This window comes from Hyperoodon ampullatus (genome assembly GCF_949752795.1).
Source record: "Hyperoodon ampullatus genome assembly, chromosome: 2".
Lineage (NCBI taxonomy): Eukaryota > Metazoa > Chordata > Mammalia > Artiodactyla > Ziphiidae > Hyperoodon > Hyperoodon ampullatus.
Window position 1 is genome coordinate 84,263,342 of NC_136915.1, and position 25,299 is coordinate 84,288,640.

The 25,299-nt window shown below is 34.3% G+C and overlaps 1 protein-coding gene across 3 annotated transcripts in view; it reads right to left on the reverse strand.

The window, feature by feature from the left end:
- Nucleotides 1-23,863, reverse strand: part of ARHGAP29 (Rho GTPase activating protein 29) — a gene marked incomplete at its 5' end in the record, with an annotated part of 57,875 nt that extends 34,012 nt beyond the window's left edge. For 2 of the 3 annotated variants that reach the window (XM_079698578.1, XM_079698577.1), the window contains 3 exons: nucleotides 58-154; nucleotides 9,647-9,781; nucleotides 23,659-23,863. In XM_079698578.1, coding sequence (XP_079554704.1) covers nucleotides 58-154; nucleotides 9,647-9,781; nucleotides 23,659-23,863 — 437 coding nt within the window. Of the gene's footprint in view, nucleotides 1-57; nucleotides 155-9,646; nucleotides 9,782-20,891; nucleotides 20,931-23,658 lie in introns of all 3 variants that reach the window. The other variant, XM_079698576.1, reaches the window with a different exon arrangement.
- Nucleotides 23,864-25,299: the final 1,436 nt, after the last annotated feature.

Sequence of the window (25,299 nt, forward strand, 5' to 3'; positions counted from 1 at the left end):
ATACTCTCATTGAGACATCTAGGCCCTAATTTCTTTAAATGACAGTCCTATACTTACATATTTCCAAAGGTAAAGGCCAAAGTTTCAATGGAAGAAAACACTTCTCTGAAGACATCATTTTTGTTTTCTTCATTTACTTCTGTGAAGTTCACAGCTTTAGGGAAAAGTTGGTTACAATAAATGAGGAGAAAATACTTTAAACTAGTTTTATACAAAGTCATTTAATCCCTTAAAAATCCATCATTACTACTAGAAGCATTAGAAGATTCAGAAGCTGAAAAGCCTAATACACAAAATAAATATGATGTTCAAGTTCTTCATTAAAGAAATCATACAAAAGAATCACCTCGCATAAAAGTAGCCAGCATTCCAACCTGACTGCTCCACACATTACATAATTTGACACATCTAAAAAGTGACTCAATGTGAAATCAATTGATCTTGAGTCACACAGTCCATGTTACACCAGCCTTCTCTCATTAAGAGTGCTCTGTGTTTTTTTCTCTTGCTTATTGCTTCATGGCATTTTTTAAAAACAGCTAAATGCACTGTGGCTCACTTAAGTCAATATGAAGTACATTTTCCACTACAAATTACCAATATTTAAAGTCACATATACATTTGACATAACGTAAAACCTATATACAAAGCATACCAATTAAAAACACACAAAGCTTTAAAATTTTTAAATTCCTATTTATTTATACCGTTATTTCTTATAGGGTCTTGGGCTCTGAGGTCCATTTTAATTGATACATAGCTGTCTTTTGTTTATCACAGGGACAGTCTAACATTTTGCGTTTTGTTAAAATTATGAAACATAACTGAAAAAGGTTTCTTATCATAACTTCATCTGTATGCACCTTTGTTAAAAGCCCAGATACAATCTACAGAGACAAAATCTGAGGGTTGAATAGGTAAATTTTTTAAAGTAACTCATTCTACTCAGATTGAGTTTAAGGAGCAACTGGCTCCCTGTATCCCACCCTCCCTAGGATCCTTGCCAATAACTGCAAGGAGAGAAACCAAGTGGAGAGGAAGCTATCCTTTGTTTTAAAACATAGTTGTTCTTAAGCTTGCCTGCACATCAGAATTATTTATGCAGCTTTAGAAACAAAGTCTGAGTCCCACCACCAAAGATTCAGATTTCACAGGTCTGGTGAAGCACATATATTTGTTCAAAAGCTCTCCCAGGTGATTCTAATGTGCAACTAGGGTTGAAAATGTTTCCTGGAAAGCCAGGATTCCTAAGCAGGGATGAATTAAACCTTAAGCCTGGAAGCCTCATGAAATTACAACCAAGATTTTACACGCCTTTGTAGATATGAGGGGGTAAGGTCCACACCTTTCATGAGATCCTTCTAAATATCCCTGATACAAACAATAAGAAAAACTTAAAAACCGCCTTTGTAGATATGAGGGGGTAAGGTCCACACCTTTCATCAGATTCTTCTAAATATCCCTGATACAAACAGGAAGAAAAACTTAAGAACCGTCATAAATAATTTTTAAAATATTTTTTGATTTCTGCTCTGGTCAAGATGGAAAAACAGGCTTATATATCTGAAGCAACTAAAAGAAATCTGTACAAAATATACAAAACAGCAGTTTTCGTGACATTAGCTATCAGGCAACACAGAACAAAAATCCTAACAGACAAGAAACAAACATGGTGAGGCTCTACAACTGCCCCAAGCTTACTGCCTAATAACACACAAAGATTTCTAAGCAAAGGAAACTACCAGAGATAAAGAAGGTCATTTTATAATGATGGATTCAATTCATCAAGAGGACATAATTTTATACATTTATGCACCTAATAAACAACTTCAAAATGCATGAAGCAAAAACTAATAGAACTGAAATGACAAATTCACAACTACAGCCAGAGATTTCAAAAACCCTCTCTCAATAATTGACAGAACATGTAGACAGAAAATCAGTAAAGGATGTGAAAGCCTTCAACAATACGATCAGCCACCTTGACGAGACTGACATTTAAAGAACACTCTACACAATGACAGCAAAATACATGTTCTTTTCAAACACACACTGAATATTTACCAAGACGGACCATATTATGGGCCATAAAACAAGTCTCAATGGGTTTAAAAGGATTCAAGTCAGGCAAAATATGTTCTGTGACTAGATGGAATTAAATTATAAAAATATCTGGAAAAATCCTCAAATATTAGGAAACTAACACACTTCTAAATAAACCATGGATCAAAGAAGAAAAAGGGAAATTAGAAAGTATTTTGAATACAATGAAAATGAAAACACAATATATAAATATTGGTGAAGGTGGTGGCAGAGAGGCACAGAAGGGAGGGATGACAAAGGGACATGCATTACCTGGATTGTGATGGTTTCACAAGAGTATGCATATCAAAATTGATCAAACTGTACCCTTAATTTAAATATGTGCAGCTTATCTGAAGTCAATTATACCTCAATAATGCTGTTTTTAAAACTGCACTTGAAAGTAGACTTTAAATGTAATTTATAATGTAATACCAGCAAAAATGTAAAGCCTACTCACTATTTCCCAACTTTAACCCGTTAGACTTTAAAGAAAAAAATACTTTATAACACTTTGCAAAATTCTATAATTATTTTTCTTTTCCTATAAATATATTTTTCAAAGCACTAAACATGACTGGGATATAACTGTAAGTAGTGAAATAATTGTAAGTAGTAAAAAGACAATTATTTGAACCATCTTCAATCGTTATCTTCATCCCTACTCAAATGAGGTTACAGCCATCTAATGAAAATTCCTATTACGGGCCTTGCCTCTACTTCAAAACAGCTCTAACAGCTCTATACTTCTAATATCCTTTCATTGTTTTTTTGCTCCTGTCCAGTGTTTCAAAGAAAAGTCTTTGGCTCCTTTCCAATAATAAATCTTCCCATTCTCTCCCGCATTCTCCAAAACCCTTACCACCATTACTCCTCCCTCATAACTTCACTATCTCCTACCAACTGACATTTTTTCTTATGCTACTAACAACATACCCAAATCTTTTCTACAGGAAAAAAATTAAATTTACCATATTTCTTCTTAAAGCTACCATCCTAACTAATTCAGCATTTCTTTACTGCTAAAACTTTATAAATAGATAATGACAATTCACCAGGATTTGGCTTTTCATCCAGTTTAATGGTTAGCAGGAGTTGGAAAACTTCTGTAAAGAGCTAGATAGTGAATATTTTAGACTTTTCAGGCCATACAATCTGTTGCAACTATTCAACCTTGTATAAAGTAGCCAAACATAAACAAATAAGAGTAGTTGTTTCCGATAAAACTTTATTTACAGAAACAGGAAGCAGGCCAGATTTGGCCCACTGGTAGTAGTTTGTGCACCCCTGGTTAAAAGGATAGGTTCCAAAGCCAGTCTGCCTAGGTTAAATCCTAAATCTGCCTCTTAACGAGGTTAAGTAACTTAACTGTTCTGTTCTTCAGTTTTCTCATTTATAAAATGGGGATAATAATATGTATTTTGAGAAACACTGTGAAGATTTAATGAACTTAGAACAGAGCTTGTTACACAGAAAATGCTCAATAAATGTTATTTTCACTCAATACCACTGAACAACACTGTCAACAATAACCTCCAACTGTTTTAGTCAAACTTGGAAGTCTTTTTCCTTCTAAGTTTTCATCCTACTTCACTGTTCTGCAACTCTGAACAACTCTACCACTTCATACATATGCAACCTTGGACAAATCACTCTATGTCCCAGATTTCTTATCTGCAAAATGGGAGTTGATATAATAATAATTTGCTGTGAAGATTAATGGGTAATCCATGTAAAGAGCTTAACAGCATCTGGCATACAGTAAGTACATCCTCAATATATTATGTCAGCTATTATTAATACAAATATTAACCATTTCCTTCTATCTTGAAGCACTTTGCTTAGAAGCAATACATTATAGCAACTAGGAAATGCAAGCCTTCAGAGTTTCAAACCTGAGTTCAAATCTGACCCTTACCACTTCCTGTATCACTCTGGATACATCACCTAACTTCAATTTCCCCATATGTAAAATGGCGTGTTATTGAAAGGAACAACTGAGAAAACAAATGTAAAACACCTAGGGTACAGTGCTTGGTATTTAGTGAATATGAGCACCCCCATATTCTACATCTGATCTGTGCTTCATACAGTTGTTTCCACTCAGCCGGCAGTTCTCATCTTGGCCTTCTTCTCTATACATTACCCCCAGAGAATCTCATCCACTTTCAATACCTTTAAGGGAATGAATCCTTAAACTACCTGTCTAGTTTTACCCTCTGAGCTCCAGACCCATATTTTCGATGGTCTGTTTGATACATTCCTCCCCCTATTTCCCAATCTTTACCCACCAGCACTGCAATCTCAACATGTACTAAACTGAACTCTCATCTCTTCCTATCTACTCTGCCCCTCAAGCCTACTCTCTTCCTTCCGTACATTCCTTAGCTCATTAGTTTTGCTTCCAAAATGCCTCTAACTTTTTTTTCTTTTTTTCCATTCCTGTTGACAATGACTTAGTTCAAAGGCCATATTTTACTTCTAGTTTGGACTATTTACCAACCTGCTAAGTGGCCTCTCTGTCTCCACTCTCTCCCCTCTACTAGCTGACCTTCGAAACCAAATCAAGATTTTGCTTAAAGTTTAAATAATTGTCTCCCTTGGGTTCCCTATTAAGTCACAACAATGAGCACTAAGACACATTTAGTATCTCTTTAAGAAAACACATGAATAGCTTTCATACATATAACCTATTAGAACAGCAGCTTTCAAACAGTTTTACCACAACCTTCGGTAAGAAATACATATCACATCGTGACCAAGTATACCATATACACATAATAGTTATCAGTTACATAACACCTACAAAGTTTCTGAAATATCCTTAAGTCTTATACAATGAGTGTTACACTCTGATTTTCTTTTCTATTCTCTGCCATATTTTAAAATGCTGGTTACAATTCACTAACTCGATGTCATAAATCAAAAGCCAAAGTTTGAAAACCACCAAATTAAAAGATATAATGGAAGAAAATTTTCACCATTTTCACAGGGAAAATTCCTTAGGGAGAAAAACAAAACAAAAGCTACAAGATTTATAAACTGAAAACTTCACACTGCTTCTGAGAAACAAAAAAAGACATCCTGAAGAACTTAAATGCATACCATATTCTCAGATAGAAATGCTAAGTATATAAATTCTCCTTAATTTTATTTATAAATTTAATTATAAATTAACTATAATTTATACATTCATAAACTTAACTATAAATTAATTTATAAATTTACATATTTAACTCAAATCACCCTCAAAATACCAATAGGTATTTTCTGGAACTAGACAAGCCAATTCAAAAATCTTGATGGAAAAATAAAATCCTGAGCAAAAAGAGTAATGGAAAGAGAAGCTACCCCAACGAGACAGTAACACATACTATAAAACCACAATGAAGACAGTATGGTACTGGCACATAACTAAACAAATCAAGGGGATAGAATAAGGTCCAGAAATAAATATATGTGACAATTTAGTGTGTTTATGATAAAGATGGCATCTCAAACCAATGTGGAAAATATGAATTATTCAATAAATTAGCTAGAAACATAGATACTCTAGAATGTATCAAAGATTTAAATTTAATAAGTAACACCATGAAAACATTAGAAGAAAAAACAGTGGAGAATGCTACTATAATCTCCAAGCAGTGAAGTCCTTCCCTAATACTCAAAAAGCATATAAAAGGCACATAAAAGATTGAGATAGAAATGCAAAATAAAACAAAATACCATAAGCAAATCAAAAGATTAAAAAACAAACTGAAGAAAATCTGCAACTTATATCAAAGATTAAGGGCTAATTTCACTTATATGAAGTTTCTATAAATCAATACTAAAAAAGGACCAACTATCAAGAAAAAAATGAATAAACAGTCAAGTCACATAAAAGGATGTGCAAATGACTCTGCAACATATTAAAAGATACTCAACTGTACTCAAAATGAGGCAAATGCAAATCAAATCTATACTGAGATACCAGTTTTTACTATCAGATTGGGTAACAAAGTTGGTAACCAGCTTTGTTGGCAAAGGGGTAGGAAATCAGCTTCTTCAGCATGGCTATCATATCAGAAGGACAGAACCTCTACAGAGGGCATGTAGCAATATACAAAATATAAATGCACATGCACTCTGTTCCAGTAACTACCCACCTAGGAATATACAGGGCTACTCATTGAAGCACTGTTTGTAACCAAAAAAACTGGAAACAATCCAAACATCTATTAGTAGTGAACTGGTTAAATTAATTATAGTACATCAGTATAATGGATTATCATGCAGCTTTGAAAAAACAAAACAAATAACAACAAAAGAAGAAGACTTTTTATATACAGATAACTCAGAACAATGAGCAAGGAACAGAATGCTACCCTTTGTGTAAAGAAGAGAACATGCTGTGTTTGCTTCTATATGTGTATAATGTCTCTGGAAAGATACACAAAAAACCAGTAATAGTTGTTGCTTATCTAGGGAAAGGAATGGTGGCTAAGGTCTGAGGTAGAAAGACACTTCACTGTTTGAATACTCTTTTATACCATTTGCACTATGAATCACGTGAATGAATTGCCTATTAAAAAAATTAAGTTTCAAAACAGAAAGAAAACATGAGGCATCTACAATTTTGGATGCATAATTAAAGCTTATTTTTCTTTTTTGTTTCCAATTTTTAAATATAGGGCAAAATACAAATCATGAAAAACCTTAAAAATGGTCCTTTTAAATTATATTACAAATAAGATTTACCAGAATACTTCTAAATGATGAAAACACAAATACTAAGTACATAATAAATTACTGAGTGCTACGATGCCTTCATCTACTTCACAAATAAGCTGTATCTCTCTTACCATATTGCAAATATTTTGTAAGACTGAACTTCCTGCTTGGAAACAAGAGGAGACACAGGAAATACAAATCACTATTAGAATGAATGGGGAGAAGCTAAGGATTCTTCTTTTAAAGTTATTAAAGGTAAATTCTACATTTAAAATAAAAAATAAGAGATGTTAAAAGATTCCAATTTTATTCCAATGCGCTTATTCTTATTATGCATAGGAAGTGGATAGATTTCATGCATTCAAACCTGCAGCAGCACAAATAAGATTATACCTCCCTGATCTAAAGTTATTACTCTGTATATGTTATTTTTTAATGGTTTGGTATATTTGCAAAATGCATCTGACAGTTGCAAGATCTCCAAAGCAAGTCAGGTTACCACTGTTTTTTAAATGTAATTAGGAGGTTAAGACAAAATGATCACATTCCTGACAGCTTTCTGATCAGAATATACAATAGTTTTTAAGTTTTCCTCTTTAATATAGAAGTAAAAATGTACCTTTGTAAGTTTTTTGAAAACATGAAAGTAGACAGCGTATGCAAAACATTTAGATTGCCACAAGATAGACATTCAAAAATGGTTTCTACCTCCCCCTTGCCTTTCCAGGGTTTGAAAACAAAATTACCATTCAATGAAAGAATTAAATAAGCTCCAATCTGACATCAATTTTCCAGGTTACTGAATATTTTTCATTTGGGGTATCAATGATATTTTTACATGGCCTCAACAATATGGGGGGGGTATTTAAAAACTTAAACTTACACCAAAGAAAACACAATTTTTAAAGTTTTCTAGCATCATGGAGTCCTACTGAAACAGAGTAAGTTCCCCAACAACAAAGTAATTTTTTAAATTTCATCCAACAAAGAAGTAAAACCGTAACAATAATTCCAAGGGTAAAGACAGTCTTAGAGGGAAATAATACTCAAAACATTGCTTTACCTCAAAGAAAAAAAGATCTATAAGGCAGCTGAGAGGCCACTTTCTTCAAGTCTGTTTCTGGAATGTGGACATCAACAGACACACTCCTTCCCCAGGACATCCTGACTGCACACAATAGCTACTGACAACAATTGAATGAACTGTGGTCGCTATTTTCGCTACTTCCAAGCATGGAAATTTTACTATCTACAGACACAAATTTCCCTAACTTAAGTTAAACTGCACTTACAAACAATCTATTTTAAAACAAATTTGGTTACTAAGCATTTTTAAGAGGCGCAACAGAAGCTATCCATTTTGAAGCCATCCACATTTTTTTCAGTGCTTGAAATACAGAAAAAAGAGAACCATGCAAACATGATTAATCTACATAAAAAGTAGGGAAGGCAGTTCTTAAGTATATAGACTGTATTTTATTGACAAGGTTTTTATTTTCTCTTCCTGCCTCATCCCCTTGACACTTGCCCTTTGCCCTCTCTACATGTGAGTATGTTCATTAATCACATCCTGTTCTTCACATCCAGAGTTCTCATACAAGCACCCTTTATCACAGTGCCAATCCCCACTCTAACCCGGTTAATGCCCACCTGATCTTTAAGACTCAGGACAGGTAATCCCTCTACTCAAAGAAGCCTTTTGAGTTTCCTTACTCAACCCATGGTGACTCACTTTTGTTAAACATTTTAATTCATATTACCTATCAGATTGACATTTAACACTGACAATCACTTCCTAGAATATGACACTTTTAAAATTCCATAACATCTTTCTCCAGATCATCTCCCTACTTCATTAGTGTTTCTCAGGTTCCTCTATCTTCTCTCTGTCCCTGGGATCTCACACTCAGTCCTCTACTTAGTTTGCACACTCTGAGTTGGTGTCATCCTCTTCCATCACCACCCATAGACCAACAACACTCAAGTCCACGTGCTCAACTCCAACTTCAACTTAATCCCTAACATTCAACCTGTCCTATGTTTCTTCAACAAGCCATCCCCTCTTCAGTGACAAGCACATTCCACGACTACCACACCCCAGCTTCTGCCTTAAATCAGACTATTAACCCTCATCTAGCCCATTATTTCTAACAATCTCCTAACTGAACTCCCTGGTTCCAGTCACATTCTTCTCTATCTTTATATAATCTTCACCCTCAATCTTTATACAATGCAGCCTAGGATAACAGATTCTAACAATTTTTGGTGGCAAATCATTTCATCAAAGGATAATGTCCCAATTCTTACTTCTTTTAGCACATGTAATATATATATATATATACACACACACATATATATATACACATATACATACACATATATGATAAACTTATTTTCCAATTTTAGTTTCATTTTTCCACATTTGAAAATAAGGTCCCAATTAAGTCTTCTTTTTCTCCATTTGTTTTCCTCCTTTAAGTGGAATCACTACAAATGGCCATTTTCCAGCACCAACTGTCTTCAGATAACAAAGACTTTTTGTACCCTAATAACCTACTTCAAAAGAGCATATTCTTTCAAAAAACTCAAAAATTGTAAACCTCAGTTGTTCAGTTCATTTCAGTTAGCGTTTTTAGAGTGTTTCCTGCCAAATAAAGTTTTAATTTTTAAAAGAAAGAGAGGTTTAGGTGTGACTTAGTGGGGATATTTAAATACCAAAGTGTATGTAACTCTTAATGATACACATCATACAGATGCCAAGAGAGATGGTTCTATAATCATTATAAACGAAAATGTATCATCTGGATCCTTTTTGCCCATGCCAACCCACTGTTAATATTATCTTTCTTACCTTTCACTTTTGCAGTAAGCATTTCTGCAGCATTTTGAAGATCAACAGAATTGAGGTTCTGATGTTTATTCATTACAGACTTTAAAACACGAAGAAGTTCGTCCAGACGTATATGAATGACTTCTTTAAAACAGTCTTAAGAAAAAAAAAATTTTTTTTTAATTTGTTAAATCAACCATTTTGAAGCACATTTCAGGTAGAAGCAGTGGCTCCACAACTTTTGCCTACTGTATGTTCACTTTTATTTTCACTACTGCAATTATATGTAATTTATTTAGCCTTCAAAAATCCATAATCATTTTAATTCATTAAAGATTTCAAAGTCACTCACAGTCATGGTCAACTTAGCACTACCTTTTTCAGTTTTCTCAGTCTAAATGTGCTCTCCAGATTTCCCTTGAGGCAACTTTACAAGTTTTTCCTGTCTTACAGTTTTTACTATAATATACTTTTTAATATATATGGTAACATAGTTAAAGCCCTATAGTGCCTGATATATTAACTAATATTAAATAGCACTTACATGTTAAGTTTCTACGTAAGAATTGACTCTTTGCATTAAGTTATTATCAGATATTAGAAATGAGCAACTCACAGGCATATATATAAGGACCACCACCTGACCTGCACATCTTTAAAACTGTGGTATAATTTACATACAATAAAATGCATAGATCTTTATATGGTTCAATGAAATTTTGTACTTTTTAGAAAAATTGAACTAATTGCCAATGATGAAAAATTGGGGGATCATTACAAAAGCTCCAGATTTATGCCTACCCTTGAAAAATCAAAATCTGGTTATACCAGGCCCCCATCCTCCTTGGCCACAAGCAGTTGAAACAGAGCAGTACTGCTCTCTTAGGTGTGCTTCTTTCCCAGTCCCTACCTGCCTAGCCCTAGTCTGCTCTACCCATTTTACAGCAGCCCTGGTCAGAGGGACACAGACAACGTTTTATAACCCCTGGAAATAAGGTGACCATATAATTTATCTTCCAAACCAAAATACTCTAGCAAGAGAAAAGGTGGGTACTACTCATAATCATGCCAGCAAACAGGCATACCCCTGGATCACCATTCCAGGCAAACCAGAAAGTACAGTCACCCTAACCTGTAAAACCCCTGAAGTAGGGACTTCCCCAGTGGTCCAGTGGTAAAGAATCTGCCTCCCAACGCAGGGGACCTGAGCTCAACTCCTGGTCGGGGAACTAAGATACCCACATGCCGCGGAGCAACTAAGCCCACACACCACAACTACTGAGCCCGCACACCACAACTACTGAGCCCGCTTGCCACAACTAGAGAGAAGCCAACACGCTGCAATGAAGAGCCCGCACGCCACAATGAAGAGCCCACGTGCCGCAACAAAGACCCGACACAGCCAAAAACAAAGAAATAAATAATTTTTTAAAAAACCCTGAAGTAAACCTCAAAAGTTTGAAAAGACAACCACCTGAAATACAATACTCTGATGTAATGTTCATTTCTATAACCTTACACATAGCACTAATGTTTAATTAACAATGGCACATTTATTAAGTGCTTCCTATGTACTAGGCACTGTTAAAAGCACTTAAAACCTATTATCTCATTTAATTTTCACATCAGTTCTATTAAGTAGATGATTTTTTAAATCTCCATCGTACAGATGAGAAAACTGAGGCAAACCTAAGTTTACCAAGTCAGAATTTGAACCCAGAGAGTATAATTCTAGAAGCTAAGCTCTTAATACTGTCTCCCTATTGAAACAGCTTAAAAAAACAATCAAAAACATTTTTTAAAAGAGTGTTTTAGGGCTTCCCTGGTGGCGCAGTGGTTGAGAGTCCGCCTGCTAATGCAGGGGACGCAGGTTCGAGCCCTGGTCTGAGGGGATCCTAGATGCTGCAGAGCAACTAGGCCTGTGGGCCACAACTGAGGAGCCTGCTCGTTTGGAGCCTGTGCTCCGCAACAAGAGAGGCTGCGATAGTGAGGGGCCCGCGCACCGCGATGAAGGGTGGCCCCTGCTTGCCGCAGCTAGAGAGGGCCCTCGCGCAGAAACGAAGACCCAACACAGCAAAATAAATAAATTAATTAATAAAAACTCCTACCCCCAACATCTAAAAAAAAAAGAGTAAGATGCTGATTAAAATTTTTAAGAGTGTTTTATAATTATGCAATTTTTTTTCCAGAAATGTTAAAAGATAATCACTAGAAAGAAAAATTGTCTATAGGATAAAAAACAAAAACAAGTAATTCTACTCTCATCTATCAAATATTCCATTCATTAACAGCATTATCAAGAGAGAAATAAGTAGTATAAGAGCAGCAGGCAAGGTGAGTGCAAGGTGGGGAGCTGGGTACATTAGGGCAAAGAGTATCCCAGGAAGGGGTAAAGAAAGAATAGTTCAGGTAGTGATGGAAGGAGAGAGAACAGAGTGCCTTCAGGAAAAAATCCAACTCATTCATCCAAAAATTTTAATAATAGAAAAAGAAACACAGGCGATTAGGTGCTGGCTTAAGCAGCTTTGGAAGTGATTGGAGTCTGTAAGATTAAAGGCAAAGGAAATGCACATAAGCACTGTACTCTGGTTGATAAAGTGTTTTCAATGAAGATTCAGGTTAAAAATGTTGATATTGCTATACATGTATCCTGGAAGTGAACAACTAGGTAACTGGACGGCGGATGGTGGGAGCCAGGAATCTCACTGTTGGAATGGAAATTTACAAATAAGCAGGGAGAGGAGGCTATAATGATCCATGTGGTGATAGATTAGAGTTGGATACTTCCGTAAGAATTCGTATTTAGCTTAATATAGATATAGGTGGCTAGAAATATTTATAGATGTGTGTATATACACAGGTTAGTACACATACATATATTTCTTTTCTTCATCAGGTGAGAGGGCCTAAAAGAAATGATGCCCCAGTAGCAACAAACATACCTAGCACCCTGATCTTGGCCTCTAATACCATTCTCCAATAAAAGGAACCAGAGCTCCTTAGAGAAATGGCTGGTTCTAGGACTGTGTCAGGAAATAACACAAGATGAGTTAGGAGCATCTTGTAATGCCAGAAAGTAAGAGCTTAAAAAAAAACAAACCCTCACATTGAAGAGGGTATGCCAAAGGTACACAGGAACCAACTGAAAGACCTCCCAATGGCCAAAGGTGGAAAAATTTGAGCAATAAATTTTAAAAGTACCACTGTATGATAACTCAAAGTATAAAGTAAATATCCATGAGTCCATATTGATACAAATAAATGTCTGAATAAATTAATAAATGGAAGGAAAGAGACAACTCTCTTGTATAAAAGAATTCCAAATAAATTATATAGATATTTTGTCCTCAAGGGGTGAATCATGTGCACAGTGACTTCCTTCCAAAGAGTACAATATGGAAAGGGGGACAAAAAGATTAAACTAAACAAACTTGACAATTACTTCTTATGACAGGTGATCAAGGTCACCATTAACAGCGATAAATCATGTACTCTTGATAATGACATAAGAAATATGTCACTTTACATCTGTTAGCTTCCTCTCAGTATCCCATAACCCCAGTCTAATCATGAGAAAAACATCAGACAAATTCTAATCAAGGAGCATCCAGGACTTCCCTGGTGGCGCAGTGGTTAAGAATCCACCTGCCAATGCAGGGGACATGGGTTCAAGCCCTGGTCTGCGAAGATCTCACATGCCGCGGAGCAACTAAGCCCAGGCACCACAACTACTGAGCCTGCGCTCTAGAGCCCGCAAGCCACAACTACTGAGCCCACGCTCCGCAACAAGAGAAGCCACCGCACCACAACGAAGAGTAGCCCCTGCTCGCCACAACTAGAGTAAAGGCCGCGCGCAACAAGGAAAACCCAAGGCAGCCGAAAAAAAAAAAAAAGGCGCATCCTACAGAATACCTGACCAGTACTCCTTAAAACTGTCAAGGTCATCAAAAATAAGGAAAGTTTGAGAAACTGTCATAACTAAGGAGAGCTTAAGGAGACACGACAATTAAATGTAATATGATACAATTCTGGAAGAGAAAAAGGACATTAGAAACAATTTATGGAAATCTGAATAAACTATGGGCTTTAATTAATAATATATCATTATTATCAAATATCGGTTCATTAACTCTAACAGATGTACCACACTGATGTAAGATGTTAACAAATAGAGGAAACTGGGTGTAGGAGTATATGGGAACTCTCTGTACTATTTTCTCAATGTTACTGCAAATCTAAAACTGTTCTAAAAATAGTCTATTTAATAAATGAAATAGAAATGGACAAAAGATTTTAGCAATGTTATGTACTGTTGGAATTTTTCCCATAAACATATATTACTTTTATAATTTAAAAATTCATTTATAATTTTTTAATTCCTAAGGAAAATGTAAGCATGTAATTTCAAGAATTATCTTAATTAAATGATCACTATATATTTTGTCTGTTTTATCACTGTGGATATTAGTTTGGTCGGTTTACTTAGCTGAGGCAATACAGCTTAGTGGTTGGTTAAAAGCATAGTTTCTAGAAACAGATTGCCTGAATTTGAATTCCAACTCCATGGCTGATAAACCTTGGGCAAGTTACTTAACCTCTCTGTACCTCATCTATAAAAAAAAGAAGATATTGGTAGCTACTTCATAGGGTTGTTGGACTAAATGAGTTAAAACACATAAAGCACTTGGAACAGTGGCTGGAACATAGTAAGCCCTCCATAAATGTTGGCAGCTATTTCTTTTAGTTTATACAGAAGTAGAAATAGGTTAACAACATAGGCTAGGTCTGAAATAGAATCAAGTAGCTTCGAAATGAAAGAAATTTCTGGGACAATAATATAATTTGAATACCTATAAAAAATAATATAAATGTATTTTTTCCCAGTTTTGCATTGCAAAGCCTATCCTTTGTTATATATATATATATATATATATATATATATATATACATATATATATATATATATATATATATAACTAAATAAAGCTATTTTATGGTAATACTTCTGCCTACTTGTCAAAACCAAGGCTGAATCTAATGTCATAACGAGTTGTGCTATACTCTTTCTGAAGCCTAATCTATGTTTGTCTTAAAAAAGAGAAAGGTGGGAATTCTCTGGTGGTCCAGTGGTTAGGACTCTGCGCTTTCACTGCTGAGAGCCCAAGTTCAATCCCTGGCCGGGGAACTAAGATCCCGCACAGCGTGGCCAATAGAAAAAAAGACAGAGAGAAAGGAAAGCCAGTCATTTCTATCCCCTACTGATGTTTCACAATAAAATCTACAGATACTAACATACTTAGGAAATACTAAGTAAAAATACTTTGTCTTATTTTGAGGTCTCAGGACAAAAGAGCTTGATTTTTGTGTGTCAACAATATCAATATTCAAAATTAGGGTTGGATATTAAGCAAGAACTACAAAATACTAATGGTTTAAATGCCTAAATAAACCAAGTTAATAAATTCTGGTCTTCTCAGAGTCAAGGAAATTAACTATGTGGAATAAACATATTTCAAAATTATTATAGTGTCTTTGTATGTTTTAAAAACATACTATTATATGTTTTTCAATGTTCCTAGTTTTAATTTCTAACACAGTAAATAGTAACAGATACAGCCCACAAAAACAAAAACTTTTCTGGATTCTCAATAATTTTTAACAGCATAACGGGTCCTGAGGATTGCTGCTATAATTTTTCTTTAAAATCACTGCAGAACATTCCAATAATTGTCAACATAAATGTTTTACCAATTTGAAATTCTTTTTTTCCTACAAGGAAGCCCTTCTAAACAGATATTGAAGTTGTTTCAAAGCAAAATACTAGAAAACAATAACTGAGTTATTTAGTAAGAAATTTCAAAGTTTCTCAAATTACCCTATAAATAAGTCCAATTTTCTGTGATTGAACACATCTCTGAAGGCTATAAATCAACAGAAATGAACAAGACAGCTAAATTTAACAAGCATTAATTACAAAGATTCATAAATTCTCCTATGTATTTGAGTAGATGAGCCAACTACTAGGACATCAGTATATTCTGATAATACTTCAGCTGGGACTTTATAAAATAGCAAGCCCTTAATTACGTTTTATGAGTGGTAGAACGTTCTATTTTCTTATAGTAGAATAAAGCTACCTCAAATTATTTTTATGAAGCAAAAGCCTCACGAACTTTATTTTTCAGAAAGTTTTAAATTTAGGCAGCTCCTTCACCAACACTAAATATCCCCACATCAACAGCAGCAGCAATGAGCAAAGCAAAAGAGAGAGTAATTTTTCTTCCCTAATACAGAAGAAAGGTAAGTAGCTGGTTGGTGTGGTAGAGAACAACAGATTTAAAGCAAGAAACCTGAATTCCAATGTTTGATCTGCCACTTGCTTGAAATGACCATAAACAAAACTCTCAGTTTCTCTGACCTCAGATTCATCATCAGTAAAACAGTTGTTGTGAATATCAAATAAATTAACAGAAATGAAACTGCTTTATAGTCTTAATGTATGTAAACTATTATTACTATTAAATCTGTAAACCATTCAAACTAAATACCTTTGAAAACAGAATTGTCTCACACAGAATTACACTCAGTAACAAATTACAGTGTGGTCCCACAATATTTTGGCTAATGAAAAAGAGACATTAAAGTTAAATTTCAATTTAATTTTATATGTAAAATCTAAATTAGTAAATTACTTAGAAATAAAATCATAATTAAGAGTATATTTTACAAAAATATTTCTATATCTATCAAGTTATAGTATTTCATTTAGTCATATAATTACCAGATAATTTTTAAGTTTTACAGTGGTCACATTGTAAATGTAATAATTCAATTTATACTACAAAGGTATTATATATGCAAATATTATAATGTTCAACCAGTCTTAACACCAGTTATATAGAAGAGTAAAACTCCTGTATCCCAATGTTTGCTTGTTTATCTACCATCCCTATATGGTAATCTGAATTTTAATTTATTGTTTCATTCGTTTGTGCCATTTATTTTCTGCTTCATTCAGCTTATCAAGTGAGAACAGATTAGCCAGTTCCACTTTTTGGTTCTCATGCATTAACACAATACCGTAGTGTTTATATTGCAAACACTTCATGGAAATGCTTATGTAAATAAATGAAAAAACAGTGTTTTCCTTGATTTAAAAAAAACTGACAATAATTTTTAACATCAGTCTTGTTAATTCAGCTTAACCCCTCTGGGAAAGCAATGAAAACAAGAAGGAAGGAAAATGTTCAGAACTTATCACTAGGAAACTCACTTTTTTTTTTTCTGTAATGACTTCTGAATTTACAGGATAAAATGAAGCCTGAAGTGCAGCTTTCGTTACCCAGCCACTTGGGGATTGTAAAAATAATAATAGCTGACATTTTAAAACACTTATTCTATGAGCTTTATATAAATGAATTATGAACTCATTTAATTTTCACAACTCAATAATGTAGGTACTATTATCTCCTTTTAGCAGACGTGAAACTGAGGCAGAGAATATAAGTAACTGGCCCAGGGCTATATACAAATAGTGGCAGAATGAGGATTCCACCTCAGGGTTCTGGCTCTAGAACTTTAACATGGTTAAAGAAGTTATAGCTTAATGACAGATATACTCTGCAATCTGTGATTTCACAGGCTTTAACTTCCAATCAAATATGCCAGTTAACTACTGTAAATGGTAACATTATGTAAGCCATTCTAGGTAAGTGCAGAAGAGGAAAGCTATCTCCTAAGAGCTGGTACATGTGTAATAAATGAGCTACCTGTATTTCATACTTCATTCCTCAAGGATTCATTTTGTACCTTCTAGGCACTAAGCCATAAACTACTAACATTCATATTAGCTTTTCCTAAACGGTAACCATTGGAAATCACTTCTAGAGAGGTTTACTTCTAAAAAAACATAGCAGGAGGACATATCTGAGGCTAGCAACTTAATGTTTCCAACATTTCACAAAATATCTTGCACACTATAGAGGGTGAACATTAAGTAATAGTCAACAATGGTAAAATTAATACTCACTGGAATTTGTCTAAATAAATTTACACATCCTCCTGTATATTCATTTACTCTGGAAAAAAAACTGGGGTAATCCACAAGACAGGATTTCAATTAAGACTTTGAAAATTTATACAGAACTTCCCTCTCACAACATAGTATTTAATGACATTAAAATGTTTACTTAATTCCTTCTTTCAATAAAATTTGCTTTAGAAAGTTAATATACCACTTCTGACTATAGTTCTGTCAAATTTAGGACCCAGAATTCATCAAAAGCTATCACTTAAGAGATCAGTTACATTTTTACAAATTAAAAGTGATACATTCAAATTAGAAATCATTTTTAATAATGAGAGAACTTAACTAGTTGATCTAAAACTGATGATAAAGTTTAATCTTCCTTTCTAGCCTATTTAAAAAACAAAACAGAAAAACAAGCCACCACTGTCACAACAGTAAACTTTTATTAAAATCCATTTTAAAAATAGTGTTACATAATCAAAAAGCTACAAGAAGTATTAGACTAACCGCCAATTTTTCTTCAAATATGTTATAATGGCAATGGACACTGCCAAGCATTGAGTACCAGACAAATTAAGCAATTTGCACTACTCTTTCTAGCTGAATTAAAAGCCTTGCACTTTTCAAATTCCCAGATTTTGAACTTCCACGCATGGTGTTCCACCTGGGAATGGGAAGGTATGTCACAAAGAGAGAGTTTAAGATTACTGTATAAACTAGAAGAACATTTATGAATGTGTTCTTTGGAATTCAGAACACATTATTCCTCAGGGGGGCAACCATAAACCTGAACTGGTACTTAGACTGCACATACATTAATCTGCAGTGTTATATTTAAATACAAAGGACATATGCATAATTGCATGCCTTCAGCATTTTAACATAAGATGAAAATTTTGCCCTGTAATTATTCATAATGCACCTTAATGACACTAGATGGGGATCTAAAACTTTAAATTCCACATCTGTTACTTATATAAGACTACAGGGTAACCTCCTCCTGGAAATTAGTAGTAGACAGAGAATCAACAAACTATCACTTACCCTATCAAAGTAAGCATGTTCATAGTCCTCTGATCTCCCACATAAAGCTCTCCACTTTTTGTAAATAAAAACAGTAGAGGACTTCCTTGGTGGCACAGTGGTTAAGAATCTGCCTGCCAATGCAGGGGGCACAGGTTTGAGCCCTGGTCCGGGAAGATCCCACATGCCACGGAGCAACTAAGCTCGTGTGCCACAACTAGTGAGCCTGCGCTCTAGAGCCCACGAGCCACAACTACTGAAGCCCACACACCTAGAGCCTGTGCTCCGCAACAAGAGAAGCCACTGCAATGAGAAGCCCGTGCACTGCAATGAAGAGCAGCCCCCCACTCGCTGCAACTTAGAGAAAGCCGGTGCGCAGCAACAAAGACCCAATGCAGCCAAAATAATTAATTAATTATTTTTTTAAAAAAACAGTAGAGACAGTGCATACATATCTTAACTCTGTTGGGGGCAAAGAGTTCTTTGGCAGACACTAATTTTTTTCTAATCAGTTCATCAACACCTACTGCAATACGAGCTTCACGTTCTCACTTGGGAAAATTTCATAAACCCACACTTAAGAAAGTTATCATAAAACTCACATTAAAAAATGCTACAGACTGGTGGGAGGCGAATGTCCTCTAAAATGCATTATATAGTTTGAAAACAAATACTTAGCTGTTTTCTTCAGCCCTGAATTGTCAATATTCCGAACAATGTAGAATTTCCAACTCTAATCAATTTTTGGATCACAGAATTATAAAATCAATAGCATTTGGTGTAAGTGCCTCATTCTTAACAAATTATTAAATGACTTAAGCCATATTCCAAAACTAGTTAATAGCAGAACTAGGCCTAGAACGTAGATTGTGTGATTCTCTTTCCTGAGCTCTTTCTGTCATTCCTTACTACCAATCGCACCAACTTGTATAAAATGCTTGGAAAGTGATCTGCTAGTTCAAATCAAAGAATGGCATGAAAGCTAACATTCCAAAGGCAATTTGAGGGAGATTCCAAATAGATTCCAAGAGTTCCTATTTCTAGGTAAAATTTTCCTTAATTTGCTCCAATAGTAACTTTTTCTAGGTTTGCTTTTCATGCTATACAAATCAAAAATACTTAGAGCTCAAAAATTCATCTCAATATTCTCGAGATTGATAAAAGCCAAATGTCTATACCATCACTGTCTGATAGAAATCTCTGTAATGATGGTAATTTTTATAACTTCACCATCCAAAATGGTAGCCACTAACCAGAGGTGGCGAATAAGCACTTGAAACGTGGTACTGCAACTGAGCTGCATTTTAAATTTTAATTAAATTTAAATAGCCATATGTCCAGAGGCTACCATATTGGATAGTGCAGGTCGAGATAAACCCCACGGAAAACAGAATTGGTTAACGAAATAATGAAAACTGAGCAGTGTTTTTATAGTACCTGCCACGTGAAGCAGCTGAGATAGCAAGAAAAGAACACACCATTCTGCATTCATGACCTCTGGGCTCCAAATGAAACCACTATCTATCAGCAATAAGAGGTTGATGAAATCACATAATCTAAATTATACATACAACTTATCTGTGAAACAGGTCTAAAAGTACCTGTCATTGTGGGGCCTGCATGATTATATACTATTTGTATGTAAAAGTACTCTGTAAAATGTGAAGCACCATATACAATTATATATCATCTCTGTAACTAGTTTAGGAAAGGGAAATGTGGCTATAAGCCTATCACAAAGCTATTAACCTAAGCCTAGTCTCAACAACATGATTTAACACTTGAAGCAGTAGTCAAGTGATTTTGCACATCATTGCCTCATACAGGTAAAGTACATAGAGAAAATGGTATTCAGATAACATCGAAAGGTGATTAGTATACCCACAGTCTATATTCTTAAAAGCTAACTTTTTAGCTTTTTAACAGCCAACTGACATGAACTGAAAAGTAACAAACAATACCAAAAATTTGGCTTCCTTCTTTTAAGGAGGCAAAAGACAAAATACTGGCAAGGCCGCTGATACAATACTGACAAGGATCCCTCAGTCCAAAATAAAAACAGTGGCCACAGTTTACAACTATGCTGGTACTAAAGAACAGCAGAAGTCCAGGGATATTTCTCAATACCCAGAGACAAAAGCATGGCCTATGTCTATGTCCAGTAACATATATAATAACACCACCTTAAATAGTTACAGAATTTAAACTTTTTACCTGTTTTCCTGAAGATCTCATGTGATTGTTGTAATAATTCTATTAAATAAATAGTATGATACTCTAACAAGCTGAAAATCATGAGCAAAATTAAAGAAGCATATTATTATGTAGCATTTCTTGTCATCTATAATGAGGTTAATTTATATGTTTTTTTTTTTTTTTTTTTTTTTTTTTTTTTTTTTTTTTTTTTTTGCGGTACGTGGGCCTCTCACTGTTGTGGTCTCTCCCGTTGCGGAGCACAGGCTCCGGATGCGCAGGCTCAGCGGCCATGGCTCACGGGCCCAGCCGCTCCGCGGCATATGGGATCCTCCCAGACCGGGGCACGAACCCGTATCCCCTGCATCGGCAGGCGGACTCTCAACCACTGCGCCACCAGGGAGGCCCAATTTATATGTTTAACATACTCCCTTAAGGAAAACAACAAACAAAAAAGGTTCTATCAATTCAAATAAACTAAAGAATATATTTCCAGATTTTGATAACAATGATGCAAAGACAGAAAACAAATTCTTGTTAAATCCAAGATTTATTCTGAGATGGCATACATAAATCCTTTTAACTCTGACTGAAGAACCAAGCATTAAAATCAATCCAAAGATAAATTAATGAAAATACTCTGGCCACTGCCTACTAATGAGAGTTGGTTACCCAAAAGATGGTTTCCACATTTTTAAATTAATTTACCAATCATAAACGGCAAGCTTTTTTATTATTAGCAATATAATCAAGTCTTAAATTATGAAGTACTGGTTTTCTTATTAAAAGAATAACACCCTTTCAGATTTTTAATATTACATTTCTGTAAAAAATATATTTCCTTGAGTCACATTGCTGTGCACCTGGAACTATCACAAACTTTGTTAATTGGCTATACTCCAATATAAAATAAAAGGTCTAAAAACAAATAATAAATTAAATAAATTAAATAAAACAAGGAGACAAGTACAGACACACTCCTAAAATATATATATATATATATTTCCACACACACCCTTTTACCTCAAAAGGTAATCTCCTTTTGCTATCTTATACTTATTACCAATTTTCTCTTTTCTTCTCACTTAGGATCAGCTTTCAGTCCTCTTTCTTCCTAACCTATGAACTGTTTACTCACAAATTAAAACTCATATAAAAAAACTGTGGAGATAAGGAGTGGGTCCAACTTGTTTTAAATTACCATCATTTTAAATCTGTGAAACAAGGGATAAATATGCGAGATGAGGATTTCAAATGATATAAATCTCCTATGGAAAACAAATAAAAACAAACAGATATCCTAACTAAAAATCTTATTTATATTAATGAAAACCTATTTTTATTGATACATTAAATAAAACCAGATTTTACCCTAAAGTGAAGTAAATGATTTGTTAATTAATACATCATTTTAAATTTCAAATTCAAAATTAACCCAGCTACAACAAAAAGAGTACATTTTATTGTGTGTAAATTAGAAAACAAATTTAAAACAAGTAACTCAGTCAAGAACAAGTCTTTATTACAAAGGTATGGTTCTTTAAATAAATGGCAGATGTGTCATTTTAGTAATGAATCTGTTACCAGTATAATGCTTAATGTATTTAGAATATCTTTGCACATTAACCAGATAACTTTATTACCATTTAATTATCCATAATTAGACTTCAAATTCAAGCTATTAAAATGAACATAAGTGTAAGTAAATTCTTCTCTAAAAACATACATATAGTGTCAAAAGAATGACTTATGTGATTGTCATTTTAAGGAAAATTCAAATACTAAAATTTTGAGGCTACAATTCAAGTCCAGGTATTTTGGGCATTTCAACTTGAAAATTACAATTAGGTTAGAAATAAACTCCTAAAAGCAGCGTTTAGGACAAATAGAAGACATGGTTGCAGTTTCTGTTTTTCGGAACACATGTCAGAAAATGAATATCTAATTTATAAACACAGAAAATATTTATGGAAATCTTATAAATGTCTATGAAGCCTCAGAAGGTCTCATATAAGTAACACTAGGAATCTTCATTTTTCTACATCCAGACATACCTTTATGAATATGGACTGAACTGCTACTTATTACAAAAGAACAGGAACTGTATGATTATTAATTGCCATCAAAATTAGATATAAAAGAGGCACGGAAAGCTGAAAGACTTAAGTACTAAGATCAAGTCAGGGAGTACAAATACATATAGCTCTTTACTTGAGGTGAATCAAGTCTCATGCTCCATTATCCATTTCTAACTAGACAGAGAATAAATTCTGTGATTATCTCTTAATTGAAGAAGAGAATAGCAAAACAGAATTAAGTTTGATTTTTGAGGAAAAATTCACTCAAATCGGTGATTTTAGATTATTTTAGGAACAATATAGAAAACTGAATCCAGGCAGAAGTGTCAACAATGTAAATTAAAAACATCAGTCTGCGTATTAAAGACCAATCAATGCACTGTTACCATTAACAAGGTGGCTAAAATTCCAATTATCTAAAAATCTCCCATGTCAAATGGGTCCAACTTCTAAGAAGCAAAGAATGAATTTTTTTTTTGTATTCTTGTTCTCTCACTTACCAAAGTTTCTACTATGTATTACACTGTATCTGATTATAAAATACTTTACACTGTAAACATCAAACATTTGGCAAAAAAAAAAAAAAAAAGAATAACTAAAGCAGAATACCCTGTTGCTACTACTGTGTAAATACTTATCTGTAGCTAGGCTGGCATTTAAAATTTTACAAACTATTCAGTAAGAATGCTAAGAGAAAAGAGTTGACGAACCTGAAAGAATAGCTTCTTTCAAATATAGTAACACATGGGAGAACTTTCTGATATCATTCACCAACTCCTTGATGTAATCAGGATCCAAAATGGAGTTGGAATTTATGGACTTGAGCCCCATTTCAGAAGTTGTAACATCAGTAGAGAGCTGGCCTGTTGACAAGACACGTTTTTTCTTTGTCTTTTTCTGTTTGTGAGCAATCATCCTTTCATGTAACAGTCAAAAAAATGGAACTCCTTAAGGGGGTGAGAAAAAGAGAGAAACACAAATACTACATTAATCAGGGGACATTATACTAGATTTTCACAAATAGCCCAAAGCCTGCCTCAATATTCTATTTAAAACAATAACAACAAACCCTGTATTACTGATAAAGCAACTTCCATTTATTAAGTGCCAATAATCTTGACAACTCTATGCTATGCAAGCTACTATTCTCTTCATTTCACAAGTTAGGAACCTGAGGTTTGGAGGTTAAATAATTTGTCTAAGCTCTCAGCTGATAAATGAACTGGTACTTAAACCCACATCTGCCTTGTCACCAAAACCCATGCTCTTAATAAACTTCCTCTTAACTCCTAAGGTACAGAATTTTTTAAACTGTAAAAGTTATTCTGAAATGTCAATTAGTGGAAGAAAATATTCTCCCTCCATGACATCACCTTCAAAAATAAAGGTGAAATATGAGCTTTGAAAAAAGAAAGACCTGCTTTCAAAATCCCCCTCCATCACTTACTATGCATGACCTGACAAACTGTTAATCTCCTCACTTTGGTAAACTCATTTATAAAATGGAAATAACATCCTGACAATACCTACCTCATGAGATTATTGTAAGCATTAAAAGAGACAATGGTATAGAAGTGTCCAACACATAAAAGAAATTCAAGTGCAGTATGTTCTCAATAATAATGCATACTCACACACACACACCCCCCACACACACACATATTCTGGATTATCACCTTTCATCAAGAACATTTCTCTGCTGAAAACAAGTTCTAAAGATGTCCACTAATCTGACACACCTGGATTGGTTGAACAAATAAATGTATGATTACTGGAGCCATATTTTTGGTAATTTCAGGGTGGTATAATAAAAACACAATCTTTATTATGAGAAAGATTGAGAACTGAATCATTACTGAATACTTCCTAAATGTAAGACCTGTACAATTTGCTTACAGGCTGTATGAAGATTAAAAGGGAACACAAAGTTAAAAGACTTCATATGTTAAAACACCTAAACCTGGCACATAGTTGGAACTCAAGAAAATCTTAGCTTGTTTCTACTTCATCCTTACCTTTTACCTTTCTGGAATTAAAAGTCCTAATTTTGTTTGAAATCAAAAAGGAAATGACTGGAGGAATTAAATTAGCTCAAGCATTATCATTAAAACATTTTTCAAATGTTTGAGCTGAGATCAGAATGAGTAAACAAAGAGGAAGGAGTAGTCTAGCTGCTGTTACTAATTTCCTAATGATCTCTCCACATCCATTCTTGTCTCATTCCAAATGTAGTGAGTACATTTTCAAAACATGAATCTCATCATGTCATTTCTCTGCTCAAAACTCTTCCAAAAGACAAGTGAGAAGCTATCGTGCCCTACAAGGCTCAGCATGAGATCTGGCTCCTACCT